This window comes from Microcaecilia unicolor, chromosome 8 (genome assembly GCF_901765095.1).
Source record: "Microcaecilia unicolor chromosome 8, aMicUni1.1, whole genome shotgun sequence".
In the NCBI taxonomy this organism is placed as follows: domain Eukaryota; kingdom Metazoa; phylum Chordata; class Amphibia; order Gymnophiona; family Siphonopidae; genus Microcaecilia; species Microcaecilia unicolor.
In genome coordinates this window covers 1,514,069-1,536,695 of record NC_044038.1, presented here as the reverse complement: position 1 = coordinate 1,536,695, position 22,627 = coordinate 1,514,069, and the positions used below count along the sequence as shown (strand labels likewise).

Below are 22,627 nucleotides of genomic sequence, written 5' to 3'. Positions count from 1 at the left end.
ATAAGAGGAGTTCCATCCCCTTAATCATTTTGGTTGCTCTTCTTTTGAACCTTTTCTAATTCTGCTATATCTTTTTTGAGCTACGGCGACCAGAACTGAATGCAATACTGAAGGTGAGGTCACATCATGGAGGGGTAAACTTGACAGAACTATACCACTACACATGAATCGGCTGGGTATATCCCCTCCCCCCCCCTCGCCATAACTTCTCCCCATTTTCTATTCAAAGGCAAACTAACTTCTAGTAATCCCCTGGGGGAAACTCACCCAGACTTTACTCCACACCAGTTTCCCAGGGAGTTTATAGATAGATAGTTTAAACAAATAACATAAATTCAGGATAGTTGAGAACTCTGAGGACGGAGTTGTCTGCCCTGGCTTGATAAAGATCAGTATCATAAACTTATACCCAGTGATTGTCTATATTTCATCTCCGTCACTGCCTACTTACTGGCAACTGGGCTCCTGATCTCTCTGGTGAGTACAAATCCCGTTGTTTTTGCAGAATCCCCTGTGACACAACGAAGTGCACCTGGCACTGCCATTTCTCTCATAGATGCCAGTCAAAACCCACAGGACATTGCAGCAGATCCCTGCACAGTTCTGCCTGTTTCTCTAGATTAAAAAAAAAAACAGATATATGAAAAGTCAGTTTCCTTCTGTCTCTCTACAGGACACCAGCAGAATCATCAGAATATATGCTCAAGCCAGGTTTCATAGGTACATAGAGCAGCTCATGCCAGTGGGAGGGAAATGTAGGGAGCCTGTGTGTTCACTGGTTCCATTGACCCTTGTAAAAGTGTGGGACTCTTACCATAGGGCAGCTGCATTGTGTAGTCCTTTCAAGACACCTCCACGGATGGATGGACAAGTACTTTGAAGTCTATGCAAATAGTTACACAAAAAGCTCCTCAGGGCTGTACTATTACTACTTCTAAATTACAAGTAAATTATGCACTTGTCACCACATCATAGCAGTGGCGTAGCCACAGGGGGCCTGGGTGGGCCGGGGCCCATCCACTTAGAGCTCAGGCCCACCCAACAACAGCACATATTTAGTGCTAGCTAGTGGGATCCCAAGTTTGCCAGCTGAGACCTCCCCCTGATGGTGCTGAAAACACTGCTCTCCATTTCGCAGTCTAAGCTTCCTAAGCTGCTGCTACTGGCCTATTGCTTGGGAGGGGGAGGAGAACACTTGGTGCCCACCCACTTCTTGACTAGGCCCACTCAAAATCTGCTGTCTGGCTACGCCCCTGGCATCATAGGCAGAGGTTGACTATATATAATTCTGTGTCCGTGTTTTCCCCTTATGTGGGGAAAAATCACAAGAAAAGTTCGTATTTGCATGTTGAAAACATAAAAGTTGCATCAAAAGTGGGGTTGAGATGACTAGTGGTTAGTGCAGTGGACTTTGATCCTGGGGCACTGGGTTTAATTCCCATTATAGCTCCTTGTGATTCTGGGCAAGTTACATAACCCTCCATTGCCCCAGGTACAAATAAACTGCTTTGGATGTAGTTGCAAAATCCACAGGAAGGTATATCAAGTCCCATTCCCTTCCCTTTCTCATATATTGGGCCAACAGGTGACTAATTCTGCCACGTTGAAGAGGAGACAATAGTGATGTCAATTTATTACTTTCCTTCATTAGCTTATGATTCATTGCCATCGTTAAGTGTGTTAGTCTGTTGTCAACATGAAGCAAAGTGATTTGTTAGACTGAACCATCATTATGAAATGCTTTGCCCTGTACTTTTACATGACATTAACATAACTTGAAGCCTTGACTACTCAGTGTTTGAGCAGAATTACAGTTAAAGTGGTTACTGGCTTGAATTCATATAGATTTCATGATAATTTCCTGTGGGAACGAGAGGGAAATCTTGCCCTTTAATATCAGGTGCCATATATGTATGTTATATATATATGTATAGAGAGAGAGAGAGAGATGGCCCTGGGGGACTTCTGTCAGGTTAGCCCCCCTGAATCCAGATATGTGCCTGAGGGGCTGTTACACAGTAATACAGTGAGACTACCTCTAGGGCTCAGAGATGCCACTTTTGATTACTTCCTGTATCTGGATGGGTGTGTCTGTCTTTCCCTATGTGTATGTGGTGTGAATATTTCTCTCCCTCTGCGCCTTTCCCTCCATGTGTGCCCGCCTCTATCTGTACGGTGCTGCAGAGATCTGTACTGGGATCGGTGCTATTTTCAAATATTTATAATGATCTGGAAAATGGAACAAGTGAGGAGATTAAATAAGCAGATGACACAACACTATTCAAAGTTATCAAAATGCATCTGGATTGTGAAAAATTGCAGAAAGACCTTAGGAAACTGGAAGACTGGGCATCCAAATGGCAGATGAAATTTAACGTGCATAAATGCAAAGTGATGCACATTAGGAAGAATAATCTGAATCAGAGTTACCTGATGTTAGGGTCCTTCTTAGGAGTTAGCACTCAAGAAAAAGATCTACTGAAATCTTCTACCAAAAAAAAACAAATACGATGCTAGGAATTATTAGGAAAGGGATAAACAATATTATAATGCCTCTGTATCACTCCAAGGTGCAACCTCACCTTCAGTATTACGTTCTATTCTGGTCACTGTATCTCAGAAAAGATATAGCAGAATTAGAAAAGGTTCAAAGAAGAGCAACCAAAATGACAAAGGGGATGGAACTCCTCTCGTATGAGGAAAGGCTAAAGAGATTAGGGCTCTTCAGCTTGGAAAAGAGACAGATGAGGGGGATATGATTGAGGTCTACAACATCCTGAGTGGTGTAGAACGGTAGAAGTGTATCGATTTTTCACTCTTTCAAAATGTACAAAGACTAGGGACACTCAAGGAAGTTACATGATAACACTGTCCTCTTTAGGGTCATCAGCCCTGGGAGATCTTGCCTCTGTCTAGCAGCTTCCTTATTGAGGAAATACTAGGTGAAATACTTTATGTTTGATGTTTCAACACTGATGGAAAGACTTCTGTTCATACCCTCAAACAATTACAACAACCCAGTAAATATCCATTATAACTTCTGCAACTACAGTTCTTTAACACAGTCTATAACCCCTCCCCCCCCCCCCCAACAATGGAGTGGGATATTTCCCCTTTCACTTCACCATACGAACCAAGTCTAGAATTTAATGTCTTGCTGTTCCTTGTGATTGGATGTATATGTGTATTGGGAAGGGGGATTTATGAGGTGGGGGGCTGTTTGTACATGTATGAAGATGTATGTTGGAGGGGAGGCATGGTAGAATGTTTCACAATCTTAAGCACCTCTCTCTAATCCATCAGTCCCCAAGATCTTTCCCTACCCAACTCCAAATTGTCTCCCTTCTTCCCTGCTCCCACACTTGCTTATTGACTATGTCAGCAGCTGCTTTGCCCTCCTACACATCTCTACCCCTATTTGCTCTTCATTCTCAAACCACTCTACTCCACTCTCTACTATTCATTCAATCCCTTCCCCACTCCACAGGTCACTTACCCCCATGCTTCTTCTCCTCCTTGTCTCCCTCACACATTGGCCATAGTTCTCTAGTTCTAACCTTTTACCCTTCTTCCACATGTTCTCTTTTTTCTCACCTCCTTTCTCACTCCTCACTCTACAAGGTCCCTCACCTCCATGAATTTTTACCACTGTACTCAAGAGCCTTCTACTCTACCTCACCCTCCTGTTCTTTCTCCCTCCTAGGTCTGCTGCTAACTGGCTAAGTGGCTGCAACCAGGGGCATAGCTACATGGGGCCATGTGGGCCTGGGCCCCGGAGATTTGGTCAGGACCCCCCTCCCACCGTCAACCTGCCATCAACCCGCCGTCATCTACCTTTGCTGGCGGGGGACCCCAACTCCCGCCAGCCGAGGTCCTCTTCTTCCTTTGTTCTGTTGTTGTATGTGCAGGACGTCAGACTCAGAAACAGAACAAAGGAAGAAGAGGGTCCCCCGCCAGCAAAGGTCAGCGATGGTGGGAGAGGGTTGGCGGCGGGAAAGGGGGGTCGAGAGGGTCGCCGGCGGGGGGGGGGGTCAAAGTTGGTGGTGGTGGCAGTGGTGGGAGGGTCGGCAGCGGAGGGGGGGGATAAAATGTGCCCCCCTCACCTCAGGCTCTAGACCCCCCTCACCTCGAGCTCTGGACCCTCCTCCCGCCGAAGTCTGGCTACGCCCCTGGCTGCAACTAAGGATCACACAGCATTGAAGCTGTGGCTTTTCTAGGTCTTTGCCAGAAGAGCCTGGGGTCCCCACTGGCACCCTTTCTTTTCGTTAAAAGGTTGCTCTTCCTCAGTCAGTGGGGCTCACGTTCCTCACTGTCTCTTGACGCCAAAAGTGTCCTGGAGCACCCCCTAGTCTCAGTGTCCTGAGCAAGTACCTAACAGTGCGGACATCTCACAGTGACTCAGGAAACATGTCCTCTTTGATCAACAGTTCCTTTTTCACATCTTAGAAGCTTGAGGGGGGGAGGGGAATAGAGATGCTGGACACCTGTTTTATGTTCTAATGCTTGTCCAGCTGCGTCCTAAGGGATTTTCTGAGAGGGGTTTTCTCACTGTGCAAAGGAATGTAACCAATGAGCTCCATCTTGGATTAGAGATGATGATGGTGACCCCTGTGCCTCCAGACCATGTCCTCCTCATAAAACACGTCCTGCAGTCATTTGTAGTCAGCACAGATGATTAAACCTCCCTGCTAGGACAGGACTTTTTCTGCTAGAATCTCACCTCTATTGGTTCCAAACAAAATTCATTGACAGTATGGGAGAGTTGCTCTGAATTATCTAACCCCTAAAAGAAGAGAACACTTGTTAAATTTGAGGTTTCTTCTCTCAGAAAGCGGAATTCATCTTTTTAGGGAAGGTGCCCAAAAATTACAATTCAATATCAGAAATAATGTAAGTTGAAATGTAATCGGTCGCATGCAATTGTGTGTTTCAAGTGTTCACTCACCTGGTATTGAAAGGCTAATTACTGTAGAATTAGCAATTGTTAAGCCTGATTTGATTAATTTTGGCAGCCCTGTCATGTCCAGCGTAGACTGAAAGTCTTTCAGCATCACCCTGAAAACCTCCACACTGAACAGGGCGTTGTATTCAAAAACCACAGTCCCCTTCCTGCCAGAGAAGGAGAGAGAGCAAAGAGCAGTGAGAGAACGCCCACCTGCAAATTTCCAGAGCACACGGGGAAAGAAAGATAAAATTCATATAATGCTACCGTTGCTCCTAGTGTTACACCCCTGTGTCACTAACAGTTTCCTTCCTAAAAAGTTGAAGAGTGTTCGCCATAGCTTTATCATCTGGTGTGGACCCAGGGTGGAGGAGGTGAGACGTGTCCTACGAATCAGTCTGTGGAGAATGAGGCTGCAGGTTCCAATTCAGGGCACCAATGAGCAGATAATTATTTCATTCATTTATTCTACCAGACCATTGATAGCCCCACCCCTAATTAGTAAACAACCAAGCTCCACACCTACATCACAATCCCATAATCAAAAAGCAGAACACAATAAAATCATATCTCCCTCTTCCCAATCTGATCCCACCAACTAAGACATGTTAGTAAGTCAGGTGCTCAATATTCAAAGGTCGTAGTCAGCAGTTTCTATACAAGCAAACAACAGTTTTCAAATAATATTTCCATCTATTCAGTGCCAATTTCCAGATAGTGAGCAGAGAGCGGTGATATTTACCCAGTATCTGTGATTAAACTGTACGGATAGTTCTATGGATAGCAGTAGAGTAAGGTGGAAAACCTTCACTCTGCTTCAGCACGATCTGCATTGTACCTGGACAGTCTGTAAAATGTTCAAGTAGCAAATGCTGCAAATTCATTGTTTGCCACTTGTACCTATAGTGGTTGCTGCTATACCGTTAAATGGTTATTTCTTAGGCCAGAATACACAGCTAAACAGAGAAACACCTCTATATGAAGACCAAGAAGAAAGAAGTAGAGCGTGTGACACCAGCTTCAACACAAGGAGTGTCTATCACGTCCTTTATTGCACCAAACAGAGACCCGACACGGGGCCGTATTTCGGCAGTAAGAACCGCCTACCTCAAGGGTCAAAAATACAATATCTGTTGTAGAATTAATTAAAAATCAATGGTGCCCAAAAGGGAATTGTATTGAATAGACAGATTCCAAAGTTGTGCCAAAAAACGCCTTGACACCAAAATCGCCAGTGTAGCAATTGCAAATGTTTTTTTGCACAGCTTTGGAATCAGCTTCTTTCTTCTGTTTCTTAGGCCAGTCCTAATCCTGCCCCTTTGCCACGTGCACATTCCTGCATTTTACACATGTATATCCTGGCTTTGGAAAATCAGGATTAGACATATACTATGCAAACATCTAAATGCCAGTTTATGCACTTCTAAAACGAGTACCATACGCTTCTGATATTCTGCTTATAAAGCATTACTACCTACCTGATCTTCAGCAGATCTAACCGCTTAAAGCCAGGCACCAACTTGTAAAATGGAAGAACCTGAAATACGAACAACAACTTGTTACACAATGACCACCTCTACTGCTCTAGAACAGGGCAGATGTTGGCAGTTAAGAACCATTTTGCAGGGCCGGTTTTAGACATGCTGAAGCCCAGGGCATAAATGAAGGAGGAGGCCCCCAATACCAGCTCCTTCCTGACCCCTCCCCCGATTTCCCCTCCCACCATTACTATGACACATAAAACAACTTTAAATGACTTCTTCACACACAAAACACAGACAGACCTTCTCCAAATACAGAACAAGGGATCACAAATTAGAAATATGAACACCACAATGGAACTGGGAACCCCAAAACTGAAACTCGGCAAGTACTGCAACACTGGAGAAAAAGAGAAATGCACTTCATCTTGTACTGAACACAGTGGCATAACCACAAAAGAGGGGGGCTTAGACCCCCCCAAAATTAACATCTCTCTTGCTGTGGCTGGTGGGGCTCCCTAAGCCTCATCTGCTGATAGACCACCTCCTTCCCCTCCTCATGTCCACTGACAAGAACTCTCCAAGCTCTGCAGCCAACAGCAGTATTTCAGAGCTGCAGCTGTCAAACCCGCCCCCCCCCCCCCCAACACTTGCTCAGCTTTCACGCACGCATGAAAACTTAACATGTGTGGTAGTGGTGGGGGGGGGGGGGCAGAGTGGCAACTCAGGGATATTGCCACCAGCTGCAGAGTCTGGAGATTTCAGGCTGCTGGACTGGAGGAGGAGGTCTTCAGTTGGTGGGACTTAGGAATCCCCGCCAGCTCAAGCATTTATATTTTGTTTTTGGATGGGGAGAAAATATGGTGTCCACCCATTTTGTGCTAAAGCCTCTCCACCCCTCAAATCAGCCAGAATAGAAAACCCATCTGTGTTGCACATATCCCAAATCTAACATATTCCAGTTAATAAATTCAAAGTAAAACACTTTTTCTACCTTTATTTTCTGGACATTCTGAGTTTTTTTCCCCACCATCTTGGTCCCAGTTTTTTCTCTTTCTGCTTTCTTGTCTGTCTTCTGCTAATTCTCTTTCCAGTTTCTGCTGTCCATTTTTCTTTTCTTTTCTCTCATTCCATTCCCTCACTACAGCTGTCTCTAACATATTGATTTTTCCCTTTCAGCTTTTTCCTCCCTTTTTCTGCCTCTGGCCACTCAAATTCACTGTCTCTCACACCCTTCTCCTTGTTAATCTTCAGCTCTCCCATTTCTCATCTCACTCCTTTCCCAGCCTCCTATCTTCCTTCCATCTACTCCTCATTAGCACAATTTCACCTCTGTACTCACTATTCTCTCACACTCATCTTCTTACCACTGCCCCCCCCCCCCTTGACCTCTCCCACTTGGGAACCTTCAAAAAGATACAGGATGGAGTCAGTCCAGAGGGCGGCTACTAAAAATGGTCAGTGGTCTTCATCATAAAGCATATGGGGACAGACTTAAAGATCTTAATATGTAGACTTTGGAAGAAAGGTGGGAGAGGAGAGATGTGATAGAGACATTTAAATAGTTATGCGGCATAAATGCATAGGAGGTAAGTCAATTGAAAGGATGCTGTAGAACGAGGAGGCATAGGACGAAGATACAAAGCAATAGCCTCAGAAGTAGCCTGAGGAAATACTTTTTCATGGAAAGGGTGATGAATTCATGGAGCGTCCTCCCAGTGGAAATGGTGGAGATGAAAACAGTATCTGAATTAAAGAGAATTTGGGACAAGTACATAGGATCTCTGAGGGAAATAATAGGGAGAGTAGATGGTCCATACCAGCCAGTAGTTCTCAGTCTACAGCAGATGGTAGGTGTAGTCCTGTGCAGTCTAGATCTGCTTGAGGCAGTGGCGTAGGAAGGGGGGCGGGAGGGGCGGTCCGCCCTGGGTGCACGTGCTCGGGGGGTGCTGGCCCCGCTGGTTCCCTGCTCCCTCTGCCCCGGAACAGGTTACTTCCTGTTCCGGGACAGAGAGAGCAGGGAACCAGCGGGGCCGACGCAGCTCCGAGTGACGTGCACTCGGGGTAGATCGGCCTCCCGCAGGTAAGAATGCGGTCCGGGGGGGGGTTCGCTCCAGAGGGGGGGGTGCGCCACAGAGGGGGGGAGGGTCATGCCGTGCTGCACCTGGGGGGTGTGCAGCGGCAACCCGCCCCGGGTGTCAGCCCTCGCTACGGCACTGGCTTGAGGAAGGCCTAGTCAAGGGGCTGTTTCAGCCCTCTTTGGACTTAAGGATTATTAAAAAGAAGGAGAAGGAGAAGAACCTGCCTCCTAATATGAAACATTAAAAAAAATCTAACAGACTGGTGAGACAACATTTCCCTCTGCTACATCCCAGTTGGCTCTGCCTTATTAAGCCACATCTATTCAAAGGGTCAATAATTTTGTCTTTCAGAATAGTCTCTACCATTTTGCCTAGCAAAAGCATCAGACTCAATGGTTTGTAGTTTTCCAGGCCACCTCTGTAATCCTTTTTAGAGACTATCATTATATTGGACTCCCTCCAATTCTCAGCTACCAGAGCTGATTTGAATGATAGGTTACAGATTAGTAGTAATAGGTCTATAAGTTTATGTTAGAGTTTTCAGAACTGTGGAGTGTACACCAGGCCTGGTGATTTGCTATTCAAGATCAGAATCCTGCTCACCAAGGTAACCTGACTTAGTTCAGTGGTAAAGTCCTAGTTTTGGAGTCAACAGCAGGACCCAGATTCAAATCATAAGGTACATAAGCATTGCCATAATGGGACAGACTGAAGGTCCATCAAACCCAGTATCCTGTTTCCAACAGTGGCCAATCCAGGTCACAAGTACCTGGCAAGATCCCAAAACAGTACAATACATTTTCCCCAAGTCCATTTTAATAATGGTCTATGGACTTTTCCTTTAGGAAGCTATCCAAACCTTTTTTAAAACTAACTGCTTTTCTGTGGCAATTAATTCCAGAATTTATTACACGTTTGGAAAAGTGGGTGGTGAAACCATGAAGAATACAGAGAGTGGGCAACGTGGAGCTTCAGGCATGGAAGTCCCGTGTAAGACTTTACTCATGTTACTTTACCTCTCTCTTATGTTTGGTTATATTTAACATACTAGAAAAGTCACACTGGCTCATATGGATTACAGATCATGCTTAGAATATGAAACTGTGACTGATACTTGGAACTATATCACCGAAAACATTATTCAAATTGTTGAAACTGTATCCCTCATACACAGAAAAACCTTTTCTAGCTCAGAAGGACAGAAGCCAGACTACGCATGTCTTGAGGTCACTGAGAAATGATGGGAAGTGACATATGCCAGTGCTACAGCCACAGAGAAAACATGGGGAGCAACAGAAACATGTCCAAATCTGATATAAACCACGCTATACGAACCGCCTCCTGAAAGCTCAGAGCTAGCTTCTGGTACTCAAGGGATTCTGGATTTTCAAAACTTGGAATGAAGTCCTTTTCCAAAATCAATCTGCAGGTAACAAGCACGACATTCCCTGGAAAAGAAACACCAAACATTACAGTGGTAGTAGCCAGACTACATTGAAGCTTTAAGAGTTTAATTTTGCACCTTAGCTATAATAAAGGTGAATATGTAAACAGGTCTGGTGTAGGTGGTCTAGGCAAACTTTCAGCTTTGAACCCCCTCCCCAATGATCTTTCATGAACCTAGGTCCCCCCTCCAAGATTTGTAATAATTAAAAACTCAACAATCATGATTATCCCATCACCCATCCTAAAATAAACCTGCAAAAATGCACAGATAACATCACATTTAAATATTAAACTTTGTTTTGTATGTACATAGCTAATGAACACAATTTCCAAAAAACATTTAGCTTGATAAATGGGCTTTTTGAAAATTGCTCACTCTCTCTTTGGGTGTAGCTATAGGCTGATGCTTCTTTGAGTTTGTGGCTGTCAGGGTCTATTGTTTTGCTGCCCCCTCTCTGCAGGCAGAAGTAACTACTGATGGCTTTTTGAGTTTGAAGCTGTCCTACTTTGACCGCAGCTGCTTCTTGCTGTCCCCAAGAAGCAGCTGCTTTAGGTGATGGTCTACTTGCCTCATGGTTAAGCCAACCCTGAGTGGAAAGCAGCAGAATTAATGCTCAAACCTTTACAGTCCTGACCAGAAGATTGCAACCAGACAACCAAAAAAAAATTGGTTTTTCATAATTTTAAATAGTAGCAAATTCTGTCCAGTACCTATTGGTTTCTTGAAAGTCATCTATTCAAAATTTGACTGGGCAGACTTCTACAATCTATGCACTGATCCTGGCTGGACAGATTCAGCTTCAACAGCTGGAGAACAAGGACAGGGCCAGGCAGACTTCTATGGTCTGTGCCATGAAAATGGCAAAGACAAAGACAAAGAAAAGTCCATTGAACATTATAAAAAAACATTTTGTGTGTGTGTGGGGGGGGTTGCCGGGTTCTTGAAGCCTGGATTGGCCGCTGTCAGAGACAGGATGCTGGGCTTGATGGACCCTTGGTCTTTTCCCAGTATGGTGGTGCTTATGTACAAATCAAGTTCAAGTATACGTATGTAGTATCGCATCATACCTTATACTGAGTTTATCTCGTTGGGCAGACTGGATAGACCGTACAGGTCTTTATCTGCCATCATCTATTATGTTACTATGTTACCATGTATTACTTAGTGCCTGTCCTCACGAGCTGATTCTGTTTTTTTACCACCTGTCTTGCTGTTGTTTTGTCTTGCTTTTGCTCAGTTCCTGTGCTAACGAGCTGATTTCATTTCTTACCTTGTCCCATAGTGAAAAGCCATTTCCGTTCCTTGCTGTATGACACTGGTGATGCTTCTACTGGGCCCCGGATTTATTTTGTGATGGCTATTGGTCATCTTCATTGAAGGACCCTTTCAGCTTGTTATAAAGTGCAAATTCATAAGTTGACACCCCCTTCAGTCAGCCATTATATCGAGGGGGGTGGGGAGAAATTTGGGGAATCTGCCTCCATGCCTAGAGGCAGCAACATGGTTAAATTCACCACAGTCTCTAATAGGAGCCGGCTCTGTGGGTGCTTGAGCATCCCCAATATTGAGAAAATACCTTGTATATGTCCAAGGAGGGGTTATTTCCACTGGGCTTAGCACCCCCAACAATTTTGAAAAGTTGGCTCCCATGGTCTCTATTATGTATCTACTGGACTGTGGATTTTCATATCATGAAAAATATAGACACGCAGGGGGCGTTACAGATTCTGCCTGTCAGAAACAGGTGATGGTGATCTCGTTTGCTTCTACTACTACTACTATTTAGCATTTCTATAGCGCTACAAGGCATACGCAGCGCTGTACAAACATAGAAGAAAGACAGTCCCTGCTCAAAGAGCTTACAATCTAATAGACAAAAAATAAATAAAGTAAGGAAATCAAATCAATTAATGTGAACGGGAAGGAAGAGAGGAGGGTAGGTGGAGGCGAGTGGTTACAAGTGGTTACGAGTCAAAAGCAATGTTAAAGAGGTGGGTTTTCAGTCTAGATTTAAAGGTGGCCAAGGATGGGGCAAGACGTAGGGGCTCAGTAGTAGGTAATCTTGTGGCTTGGAAAGCTCTTGCAGTTTGTAGAACAAGTGTCCCACCCCTGTTTGATTGACAGTAGTAGTGAAACCCTTTGGAGGGAAACTCTAGGAGGTATAAATACTAAGCTCAGGAGGAAGGTGATTATCTTTGGCTCCCGATCCCCAGCCATTGGATCGTTTTTGCTAATGGATAAGGAAGAGGGTTTCTGGCTACCCAAGCCTGAATCTGCAGAGGGAAGGAGAGCTGTGCTTTTAATAGAGCCAACAAAAGCTGTGGTAAATGGTGCACACATGGAACCTGGAAAAGAGAACCAGCTCTACACTTTGCCTGCACGCGAGTAAGGGGAGAAAAAATAAGGCCATCATGCCTGAAAAAAACACCACAACAAAGAACCATTGTAGAAGCAAGACCATTGGGGAAAGTGCCTATGTACTTGCAGGCTCAGGGAGCATTCAGGCTAAAAGAGGTTATCAATAGAAATCAAACAAAATAAAACATGGAAAATAAAATAAGATGATACCTTTTTTATTGGACATAACTTAATACATTTCTTGATTAGCTTTCGAAGGTTGCCCTTCTTTGTCAGATCGGAAGGGCAACCTTCGAAAACTAATCAAGAAATGTATTAAGTTATGTCCAATAAAAAAGGTATCATCTTATTTTCTTTTCCATGTTTTATTTTGTTTGATTTCTATTGATAACCTTAAGAGTGGACTAACACGGCTAACACACCTCTCTACTTAGGCTGAAAAAGGAGTTACATAGCGGCTCCCCACCGGGGAAGCAGCATCACAAAGAGAGAGAGATAAGCTATCAAGACATCTTCCTGTACCTTTACCCATGCAGAAAGTTTACAGGGAAACCCAATTAAAGAAATTAAGTATGGAGACTACCTTCATTCTACTTGTGACTGTAAATAGTTATGCATTGATCTGTATGTTTCCTCTTGAACACACAAGTTTTACAGCTACTGGCCTGGACTGCATTATTAAATGAGATGCGTGTGCTGTATTAGTGCATTTTGTGGTGCCTTATGGCCTCTCAGTTTGCTGGTCCTGGCTCTGACCTTGCTAAGAGTCCTAAAAAAATACTTAATTTAACCCTTTCAGTTCTAGAAATATTGACATGGACTGGGCCTAGCACTTTCTATTGTTCAAGAAGACCCATCCAACCCCATGCTTCTGAGGTTCAACAATCACCAATTTGTTTCTGTGCTTCTACCTGACATCATGGTGATAGGACAGTATAACCCTGTCTTACTGGTCTTCACTTTCATCACAAGCAATAAACATTTGACAAATAGCAATGGTTTGGTATTGAAATCCTACTAACCTTTCAACAGTGGGGGTTGATCTTCCATAACAAAAGGCCTTTGATTTTCATCGAGTCTCTCAGCAGATGTGAAGTATGGAGACTCTGTATAACTCTCACTCTCTATAGTGGGAATTAATTTTGTTATATGAGGATCAACATTTCTTTCCAAATCTGGTCTCTCAAAGTCAACAAAATGCATTGGTGTCCCAGAAGATGGTGTGAAATCCTTTTCAGTCTGGTTTTCTGTTTCCAGTGTTACACTGACATTGGCAGTACTCTGAAGTGTTTCTAGGCTTTCCACAGACGGGCTTAAGAACATCCCAGCAGAATTTGCAGTACTGCTATCTTCTGGTATTTTTGTAGATGTTTTAGACTCTCTCCACTTTGTGTTAATCTGTAAAATCACGAGCATTGTTGTCCATTGACTAGTAATATCCTGTATATTTTCAGGTGTTGATATCATGGTTCTGTTAGTCAGGTTATACAATGCAGTCATTGGATTTGATAATAAAGTGGAATGTGTAGTAAATTTTGGTGGAGAATCACTTGTGGCTAGCTGTGGTGGAGAGTGACTCACTGACATGGTCACTTCTTCTGACCAAGGATCACCTGATGAAGTGGGTCCATCTGGTGCAGAAAGGCTTCTGGTAATTTCTGATGGAGAAAGATTTACTGAAGTAAGTTCTGATAGGAGTTTATTTGCCAAGGTACTTGCCTCTGTCCATCCTTGACCAGCAGAAGCATTTAGTACAGTTGAGGACAGTTTGGTATATTCTGTCTCAAAGGAGACATCTGAGAAAAGAGCAGAACCAGAAATATTGTTTCCTACAGACAAACTGAAATTAGTATTCCTTTGAAAATCTGTTGATGTCTTAGCTGAAGTTGGAAATTCAGAGACCTTGAAGATCCTTGTTGTTGAATCCCTGACAGTTGTGGGTTTGAAGAGTGAGTAAAGGACAGAATGAGGTGTCACCTGCTGCTCAATATATGAACGAGAAACTCCACTAGTATTGGAATGAAGATCAAAAGATGACATTGAAAATATGTCTTTGAGATCGTCATTAGACTCTTCTCCTGTACTTGTGTCCAGTTTGTTTTCTTTCTCTTTTGGGAGACCTTGTAACATAACTTCTGGTATCACTAAAGTGGAGGCATTTTCTGGGTTTAGCATTTTCCATATTGTGGTGAGACGAACTGAATTAATGAGGGGCTTAGAAATGTTTAAGGTATCCAGCATCTCAGAAATAGATGTAGGTGATAGAGTGTTGGTAGCGTCCACTGGTTTAGTCAACCCAGCTTCTTCAGTTGACGTTATAATCCATTTTGTAGTCTGCAGTTCTGGATTTCTGGGTGAAGAGGTCTTGTGCTGCAGTGTAGGTATATTTTCATTTCTAAGGGGAGCTACTGTAGCATCAAGGAGTATAGTTCTATGGAAGGTCTGTTGCAGCAGGCGAGATGTAAATGAATTAATGGATGGTTGGATTTCTGTGTATTGTGTAGAAAGCTCTGGTATCATGGAAAATGTTCTCCCATAGCCTTTAGTAAAGGTCTTTGTGCTATTTTTCAGTTCTTGGGCTGTCCTGTGATGGCTTGTCAGGGAGTCTATTTTCTTATTACGATATAGTTGGTTAGCTTTGCTATATTTTCTGTATCTCTCTAGCTTAGGAACAGCAAGTTTTCTTATTTCATCAGTTCCCAAATGTTCATGAAGAGTTTGAATCACAAGAGATTCTAATGGACGAGTAACAGTCATCAGACTCGGACTGGTTCCACTGGGCATTGGCCAGTCAATGGCATGATGAGGTCTCTGTCTCTCTCTAGTAGAATTTACAACAGATTCTTTAACCAGCTGTAACCTACTTCTGTTCTGGGTTTCATTTGCACTGTTTTGCTGCTGAGTCTGGTTGGATGCTCCTCTATTTCTCTGCAAAAGCCAGCAGGGCAGAGTGGAAAGACTCAGGGAAATGTTTGTCCATGTTATGCAAGCAGAGTCTGGCTCATAAGCTGAATTCTGAAAGTTGGGTTTCTTTTCTTCTACAATGATGTCTAAGGTCGGCTTATTCTTTTCCTGCTCAGATCTGCTTTCCACAGAAGGGGGACTCATTAACTCTGGAGAAGTTTTGTTTGATAGGACATGAGGGAAAGAGGAAACACTGAAGTTGCTACGAGACTTTGCTGAAACTCCCTCTGTAAAGGAAAATGATTTTCTAAATCTGGTGTCTGCACATAAAGAATGAAAACATAGAAAAGTGCTTTGATTTTGGCCTACAAATTTCCTTCTGTTTCTTGGTCTTTTCAGCTACAATACTGTGAACCTTCATTCAACACTACCCAGGGATTTCCCCTATTTTTCTTCCTCTCAACTCTGATCAGCCACCACAGCGACAGGCAGGAGCCACAAATGATAACCTCCAGAAATCAGCTAACATGGAGCCTAAGCGTTACCTCTCGTTTTAATCACCGAGGCTTCTCCTACCCTCCCACCCTGAGGTTATGAATATTGCTTCCACATTATCCCGGGAATCAAACTCAGCTCTCCCACCTGAAAGTTCAGTAATAATATCACTAAGCTACCGGGCCAGAACAGTACTGATTAGCGCTGGATCAAATTAGCAAAAGTAACCTGGAATAGAGCTGTGCATTCTGCACAAACACTTCTAACTGAGCTCTGAGCCCACCACACAGAAATACTACAGTGTTCTTGTCTGCTACACAAAGCTCTGTGCCTGCTACACACCAGTCCTAGGTCCCAATGCTCAGAACCTAACGCTGGCGTTAGAGCCGATTAGAACTGGACTACTGCTGACGTTAATGTGCACAGAATGCTCAGGGGAGTTTAGCGCTTGAAACGTGCGTGCCAGAGATAGCTGCAAATTGTATTTAAATGTAGTCAAACAGATGTCATTTGCTATTCCTTCCCAATGCTCGGAGAACAGCGCACAAACAAACCTTGCTCTTACTTCTGGAAACCTACTGCCAGCTTGGAGCTGACGTTAGGGGGTTTGAAGGGAGGATTTCTTATGATTTTCTATTTAAAATCTGCCAGTTTTGATTTGTTTTGGAAGAAGGAAGCCCGTGCAAAACTCTAAGCGCCAGTATTGAGAAACAAATACGCACAACTACAAGCAAACCTGAAAGTTAAAGTACACATTGGCACCTGTTTACTTGCACTTAAATATAAGATTTTCAAGTGAAAATGTTTGAAAAGTTTATATCTAAAGGCGCAGAAGAATGGTGCTAATGTATGCTTCACTTCAGGGTTTGCCTGGGCATGCGCACAAGAGCTGCGCTTACCACATAACTCTTGTGAGCATGCACCAGGCACGTTCCTCCCTCTTACTTTCAGTCTCACAGTGAGAATATAAATTGAATGCCAAAGCTTGGAGCTTAGGAGGGCTTTTTCTGCGCTGGTCCTGTGGTATGTGGCCAGCATTGTTCGCTTTGAGCATCAGGAACCTAGAGCTCTCTGCTCTCTGTACAAAAATACACACAGCTCTGTGTCCCCTACACAAAACTCACACAAAGATCAGTGCCCATTATACACTTTTGTAGAGCTCTATCCTCTACAAAAATAAATACATCTCACAAAGAGCAGTGTCCATTACATAAAACTCACACAGATAAAATATTCACATAGAGTTCTGTATCCACTACACGTCTATACTACGGAAAACTTGGAGACTTCTGACAAATGTCATTATATTCTACATATCTCCTATCAAATCCTATATAACAAAACCCTATATATATCTTACCTCAAATTTCCACCATATAAACTCTATATCCATATCCCCTTTAGAAATACTTCTGCATACAAAAATCTAGTTCACTTCTGAATTAGTGTATCCAAGATACCTCAAGAGATATTTAATGATCTTCTGACCTGAGATCAGCAGCCCTAGAACTCCTCCAGCACCAAGCAGCAGACAGACCAGTGGGTTCATGATGGGCCATCAGAGCCCAGGATAGCAGTGCTTTACTCTCTGCTTCTCCCTTTCAGTCTCTGGATGCCTGCAATCCCATGAAGAGGAAGAGGGAGGGGGAGGGAGAGGGCTGGGGAGAGAAGAGGGCATGGCTGAGAGAATCAGAGGTAGAGCCTGGAAATGAGAGGAGCCTGGCTTCGGATTCTGCAGGAAGGCTGATTCTAAACCCATAAGCATAAAGACCAGATATCAGCTCCTGCCACTCATATCTAAAGATTTGAACAGATATTTTCCTTTTGGGCATATTAACTTTTACAGGCAGGAACTAAAAGAGATTTATGCATCTGTGTTTCTGATGCCTGAGGTGGTTTCTTGGCTTTGGCAAGTTGACCCTAGCATCAGGTAATTATGATTTGGATTATTCTTTCCAATGTGCATCACTTTGCATTTGTCCACATTAAATGTCATCTGTCATTTTGATGCCCAGTCTTCCAATTTCCTAAGGTCTTCCTGCAATATTTCACAGTCTGCACATGTTTTAACAACCTTGAATAGTTGTCTATCATCTGCAAATTAGATCACCTCACTCGTTCCGATTCCACATCATTTATAAATATGTTAAATAGCACTGGTCCCAGTAAAAATCCCTGCAGCACTCCACCCTTCTCCATTGAGAGAAATGACCATTTAACCCTACACTCCATTTTCTCTCCAATAACCAATTCCTAATTCACACCAGAATCTTGCCTCCTATCCCATGACTCCTTAATTTTCTCAGGAGTCTCTCATGAGGAATTTTATCAAAAGCTTTCTGAAAATCTAGATACACTACATGAACTGGCTCACCTTTATCCACGCCTTCAAAGAAATGAAGCAAATTGGTGAGGTAAGACTTCCCTCGGCTGAACCCATGCTGCTTCTGTCCCATTAAATCATGTTTGTCTACGTGTTCTGTAATTTTCTTCTTTATAATAGTTTCCACTATTTTGCCCAGCACCGATGTCAGGCTTACCGATCTATAAATTCCCAGATCACCCCTAGAACCCTTTTAAAAAATCAGCATCACATTGGCCACCCTCCAATCTTCTGGTACTACAGATGATTTTAACGGCACTTTACATATTACTAACAGCAGATCAGCAATTTCATGCTTGAGTTGAGTACCGTTGGATGTATGCCAGTCGGTCCAGGTGATTTACTATTCTTTGTCAATTTAGCTCAGTACATCTTCCAGATTCACCGAGATTTGCAATCCTGTGCAAACTGTTATTACAGATGGCTTCAATTTAGATCTAAACACTTGAACACAAAAACTTGGTGAAAAATCCACCAACCAAATAGCAACCTATATATATCACCAACAACTGGATTATATTGACTCAACAATTACCTGTCAACTATGCATCTGATGGAGGAAAAGACCTCAGAGGTCTGTGACACAGTATTAATTCATTTGCTTCTTTTAACAGTTACCAAACCAGATTAATTCAATCACTGGCCAAAAACTTCCACCATAATTTAATCTTCATATCAAAATTCACATCACTCTTCACTAAATATAAATTATGTAAACAGTCCATGTGAGTGGGAAAAAAAGCAGGTTAAGTGCTGTTTTTTCCACACTCACGCCGACTGTTTGAATAATCAAAATTTAGTGAAGAGTGATGTGAATTGTTATATGGAGATTTAAATTGAAGATTAAATTATGGTAGAGATTTTAGGCCAATGACTGAATTAGAGTCTGATTTGGCAGCTGTTACCTTAAAAGAAGTAAAATAATCAACGCTGTGTCACAGACCTCTGAGGTCTTTTCCTTCATCGGTTACATAGTTCATATATAATTGTTGAGTCAATATAATCCATTCATTGGTGTTATTTCAATTTCAATCTAGACATAAAAACATTGAAATCAAAGTTTCAAAGAAAGTGATCAGAACATGAAACTGGACTCCAATCCCAAGAAGTTAATGTATCAAACTCTCGAGTATGTAGAAGCAATCATATCTAATGAATGTCCCTTCTCATGAATTGAGATTGTCTGTAAAATAGACCTACTCCTCCTCGTTTTTATAGCACTACTAGACATACACAGTGTTGTACATTAAGCTATATAATCAAGACAGACAAACAGGACAAATAAGGGATTAGGGAATTACTTATAGTGGGAATGATAAAAAAAAAAGACAAGGGTACTGAACAAGTGAATAGGAGTTAAAAGCAGCCTCAAAAAGGTGGGCTTTTAGCCTAGATTTGAATACGGTCAGAGACGAAGCTTGATGTATCGACTCAGGAAGTCTAATCCAGGCATATGGGGCAGCAAGATAAAAGGAACTAAGTCTGGATTTGGCAGTGTAAGAGAAAGGATTAATTTATGTAATATAGTAACATAGTAGATGACGGCAAAAAAAGACCTACACAGTCCATCCAGTCTGCCCAACAAGATAAACTCATATGTGCTACTTTTTGTGTATACCTTACCTTGATTTGTGTCTGCCATTTTCAGGGCACAGACCATAGAAGTCTGCCCAGCACTAGCCCCGCCTTCCAACCACCAGTCCCACCTCCCCACCACCAGCTCAGCTAAGCTTCTGAGGATCCATTTCTTCTGAACAGGATTCGTTTGTTTATCCCAGGCATGTTTGAATTCTGTTACTGTTTTCATCTCCACCACCTCCCGCGGGAGGGCACTCCAAGTATCCACCACTCTCTCCGTGAAAAAATACTTCCTGACATTTTTCTTGAGTCTGCCCCCCTTCAATCTCATTTCATGTCCTCTAGTTCTACCGCCTTCCCATCTACGGAAAAGGTTCTATGAATCCTAAAAGAGAGTAGACTTGGTAACATTAAAATCTAAGGGGTTATTAAGATGAATTTCTGTCCAGTTTCCAGTGGGGCTATATAACACAATCGATCCCAAAGCGCCAAGGATGGATTCACTTAAGATTTGACAAAATATCAATTCTAAAGCAGGGTCATCATTAAATCACCATGGACACATAAAAAAATATTTGTGAATTATTGAAAGAACAGCTTCCCCCCATTTTTACAATTCTTGATGATGTGCTCAGCCTGAAAACAGACAACAGTGGGTACATGAATATATTATCAGCAGTATATCTTCTTGCACATCTTTAGATTGGTAGGAATGTTTGGTAAAGACAACTCATCAAAACCAGGCAAACATCCTCCCTCCAGTAATTCAACACACCCACACTTGCTCTGTGCCCAGGTTGATGCAAGCAAGCCTCACTCTGACACAGCTGCACTGGAAGCCATCAAACACATGCTGTATCTGCCTAGGAAGAGAGCAAGTGCAGCTGTGCTGAATTATTGAATGGAGGAAGAGGCAGTACTTGGGTGTCCTCAAGGACTCTGGGTAAGTAGGTGGTTACCGAGAGGTTCGTACACATCCAAACCCCAGACTCCTGCAAACCTCATTCCCATGAAGTGGCCTGCCAGGGTATAACAACTGGCTCTCATAAGCCGGTGAGTCTCTCAAGACTGAGATCAAGAGACTTGCACTGGACATTCCTGCACTGTGCAGGTTAACCCTTTAGTGTCCAATATTCCCATAATAAGCCATATGGGAACATTGGACACTAAAGGGTTAAACCAAATACTGCTGCAACAGCTGAAAGTTACATTCAACACTTCCTTCTTCAGCTGTGGCAAAAGCAATGGGAATTAAAGCCTGCTGTCAAGCTGAGGGGTGCCTGGTTTGAGTGTGCACTTGGTGGTGAATGGTGGCTGACTTGTTAGGGGTAAAGGGTTGAGGCGGTTGGGGAGAGAGACACCAGGTGAGGGCAGGGTGCAGAGGAACAAGAGACTGGTGGGAGCTGGGGCCATGATATTAAAGTTCACAAAATCATTCATGGAGATGCACCAGCCTACATGTCAGACCTGATAGACCTACCACCCAGGAATGCCAAAAGATCATCCCGCAAATTCCTAGATCTACACTTCCCTAACTGCAAAGGTCTAAAATACAAATTAATGCATGCGTCTAACTTTACCTACTTGAGCGCAGTTATGGAACGCACTATGTGCAACTTAAAAAAGATCTATGAACTAATGAACTTCCGCAAACTACTGAAGACCCATTTCTTTAACAAGGCATACCTCAAAGATCAACCAATGTGAATATACACAACCCCTCCACATATATTCTGTCTTACAATATCTACTTGTTATCCTACTATCATGCTGCTTCTTTCTCATTATCATGTTACCCAAGATCTTTCTGTTACACTAAATGTCTATTTTCTAATATATTTCTACCACTCATGATGTATTGTAAGCCACATTGAGCCTGCAAAGAGTTGGGAAAACGTGGGATACAAATGCAATAAATAAATAAAGTAAAAAAGTATCACAGGTCATCAACATGCCATCAGCAGTTTCTTTTTCCTTAGACATAAGAGTGGGAAAACAGCCTAATTAACTCAGGCCCTAAAGGAGCAATGACAGATGGGTGAAAGGAGGGGCGGGAGACAAGGGAAGCATTTGAGGGAGATTCTCAGCAACCGATTCCTAAAGTCAAAGAAAGCTTATCAAAGCCTACCATAATCCACCTCTATTATTCACAGGCCTGATTTATTTTTATTTACGGGAATCACTTCCCGACAACTAAGGGCTCCTTTTACAAGTGGTGTTAATTGATTAGCATGTGTTGAATGCAAGGAAGCCCACGGGAACTGAATGGGCTTATTCGCATTCAGCGCACGCTAATCAGTAGCGCCATTTCGTAAATGGAGGCCTAAATGTCTTCAGCTTTTACAAAATACAGCAGTTAAGATGTTATATGGTGCCCATCATGCTATTCTGTTTTTAAGGAGCAGCAACTTACAGCAAGTGTCAAATTTAAATTTTGAATACTTTAACCTTCCATGCTTAATCTACAGGCCTTCTGCATCCTTGTGGCACTCTTACTCCTTAAACTCCTTCAAGATCACTTAATTCATCACTATACCCCCCACCCCTTCCCCCTAGAATCAGAGTACAGTAATGGTTCTCAATCCAGTCCTTGGAACATATCTTGCCAGTCAGAGTTTCAGGATATCTACAACGAACAAGCATGACTGTTTAAATGTGCCTGAACAATGGATTCAGGCTCAAGGATAAAACAAAGTTTTTATTAATAGGACATAATGACAATATACGGAATGATAATGTATTAAAACTTTCTTGTGGACTATTTAACTTTTTCTGTCATAATTTTGGATTTTCCTTAATATTTTCTATTTTTTCTGTGTCTTTTCTAATGCAAAAGGTTTCTTGTAACGGATTTATATATTTGTTTAGAAAATAAAAATAATAAAAATATTCTAATTTTTTGAATCGAGTCTGAAAACCTTAGGAATTTTTCTGACAATTTCTTTAATTATAGATAAG

General features: G+C 42.6%; 1 protein-coding gene across 1 annotated transcript; it reads right to left on the bottom strand.

Annotated features, from left to right (window-relative positions):
- Positions 1-458: 458 nt before the first annotated feature.
- Positions 459-17,396, bottom strand: LOC115475433 (the record flags this gene model as incomplete). The annotated part of the gene is given in 6 exon segments (XM_030211149.1): positions 459-615; positions 4,946-5,109; positions 6,421-6,479; positions 9,840-9,952; positions 13,332-15,500; positions 17,197-17,396. Coding segments are annotated over 6 exon segments (2,631 nt in total). The 5' UTR covers positions 17,258-17,396.
- Positions 17,397-22,627: the final 5,231 nt, after the last annotated feature.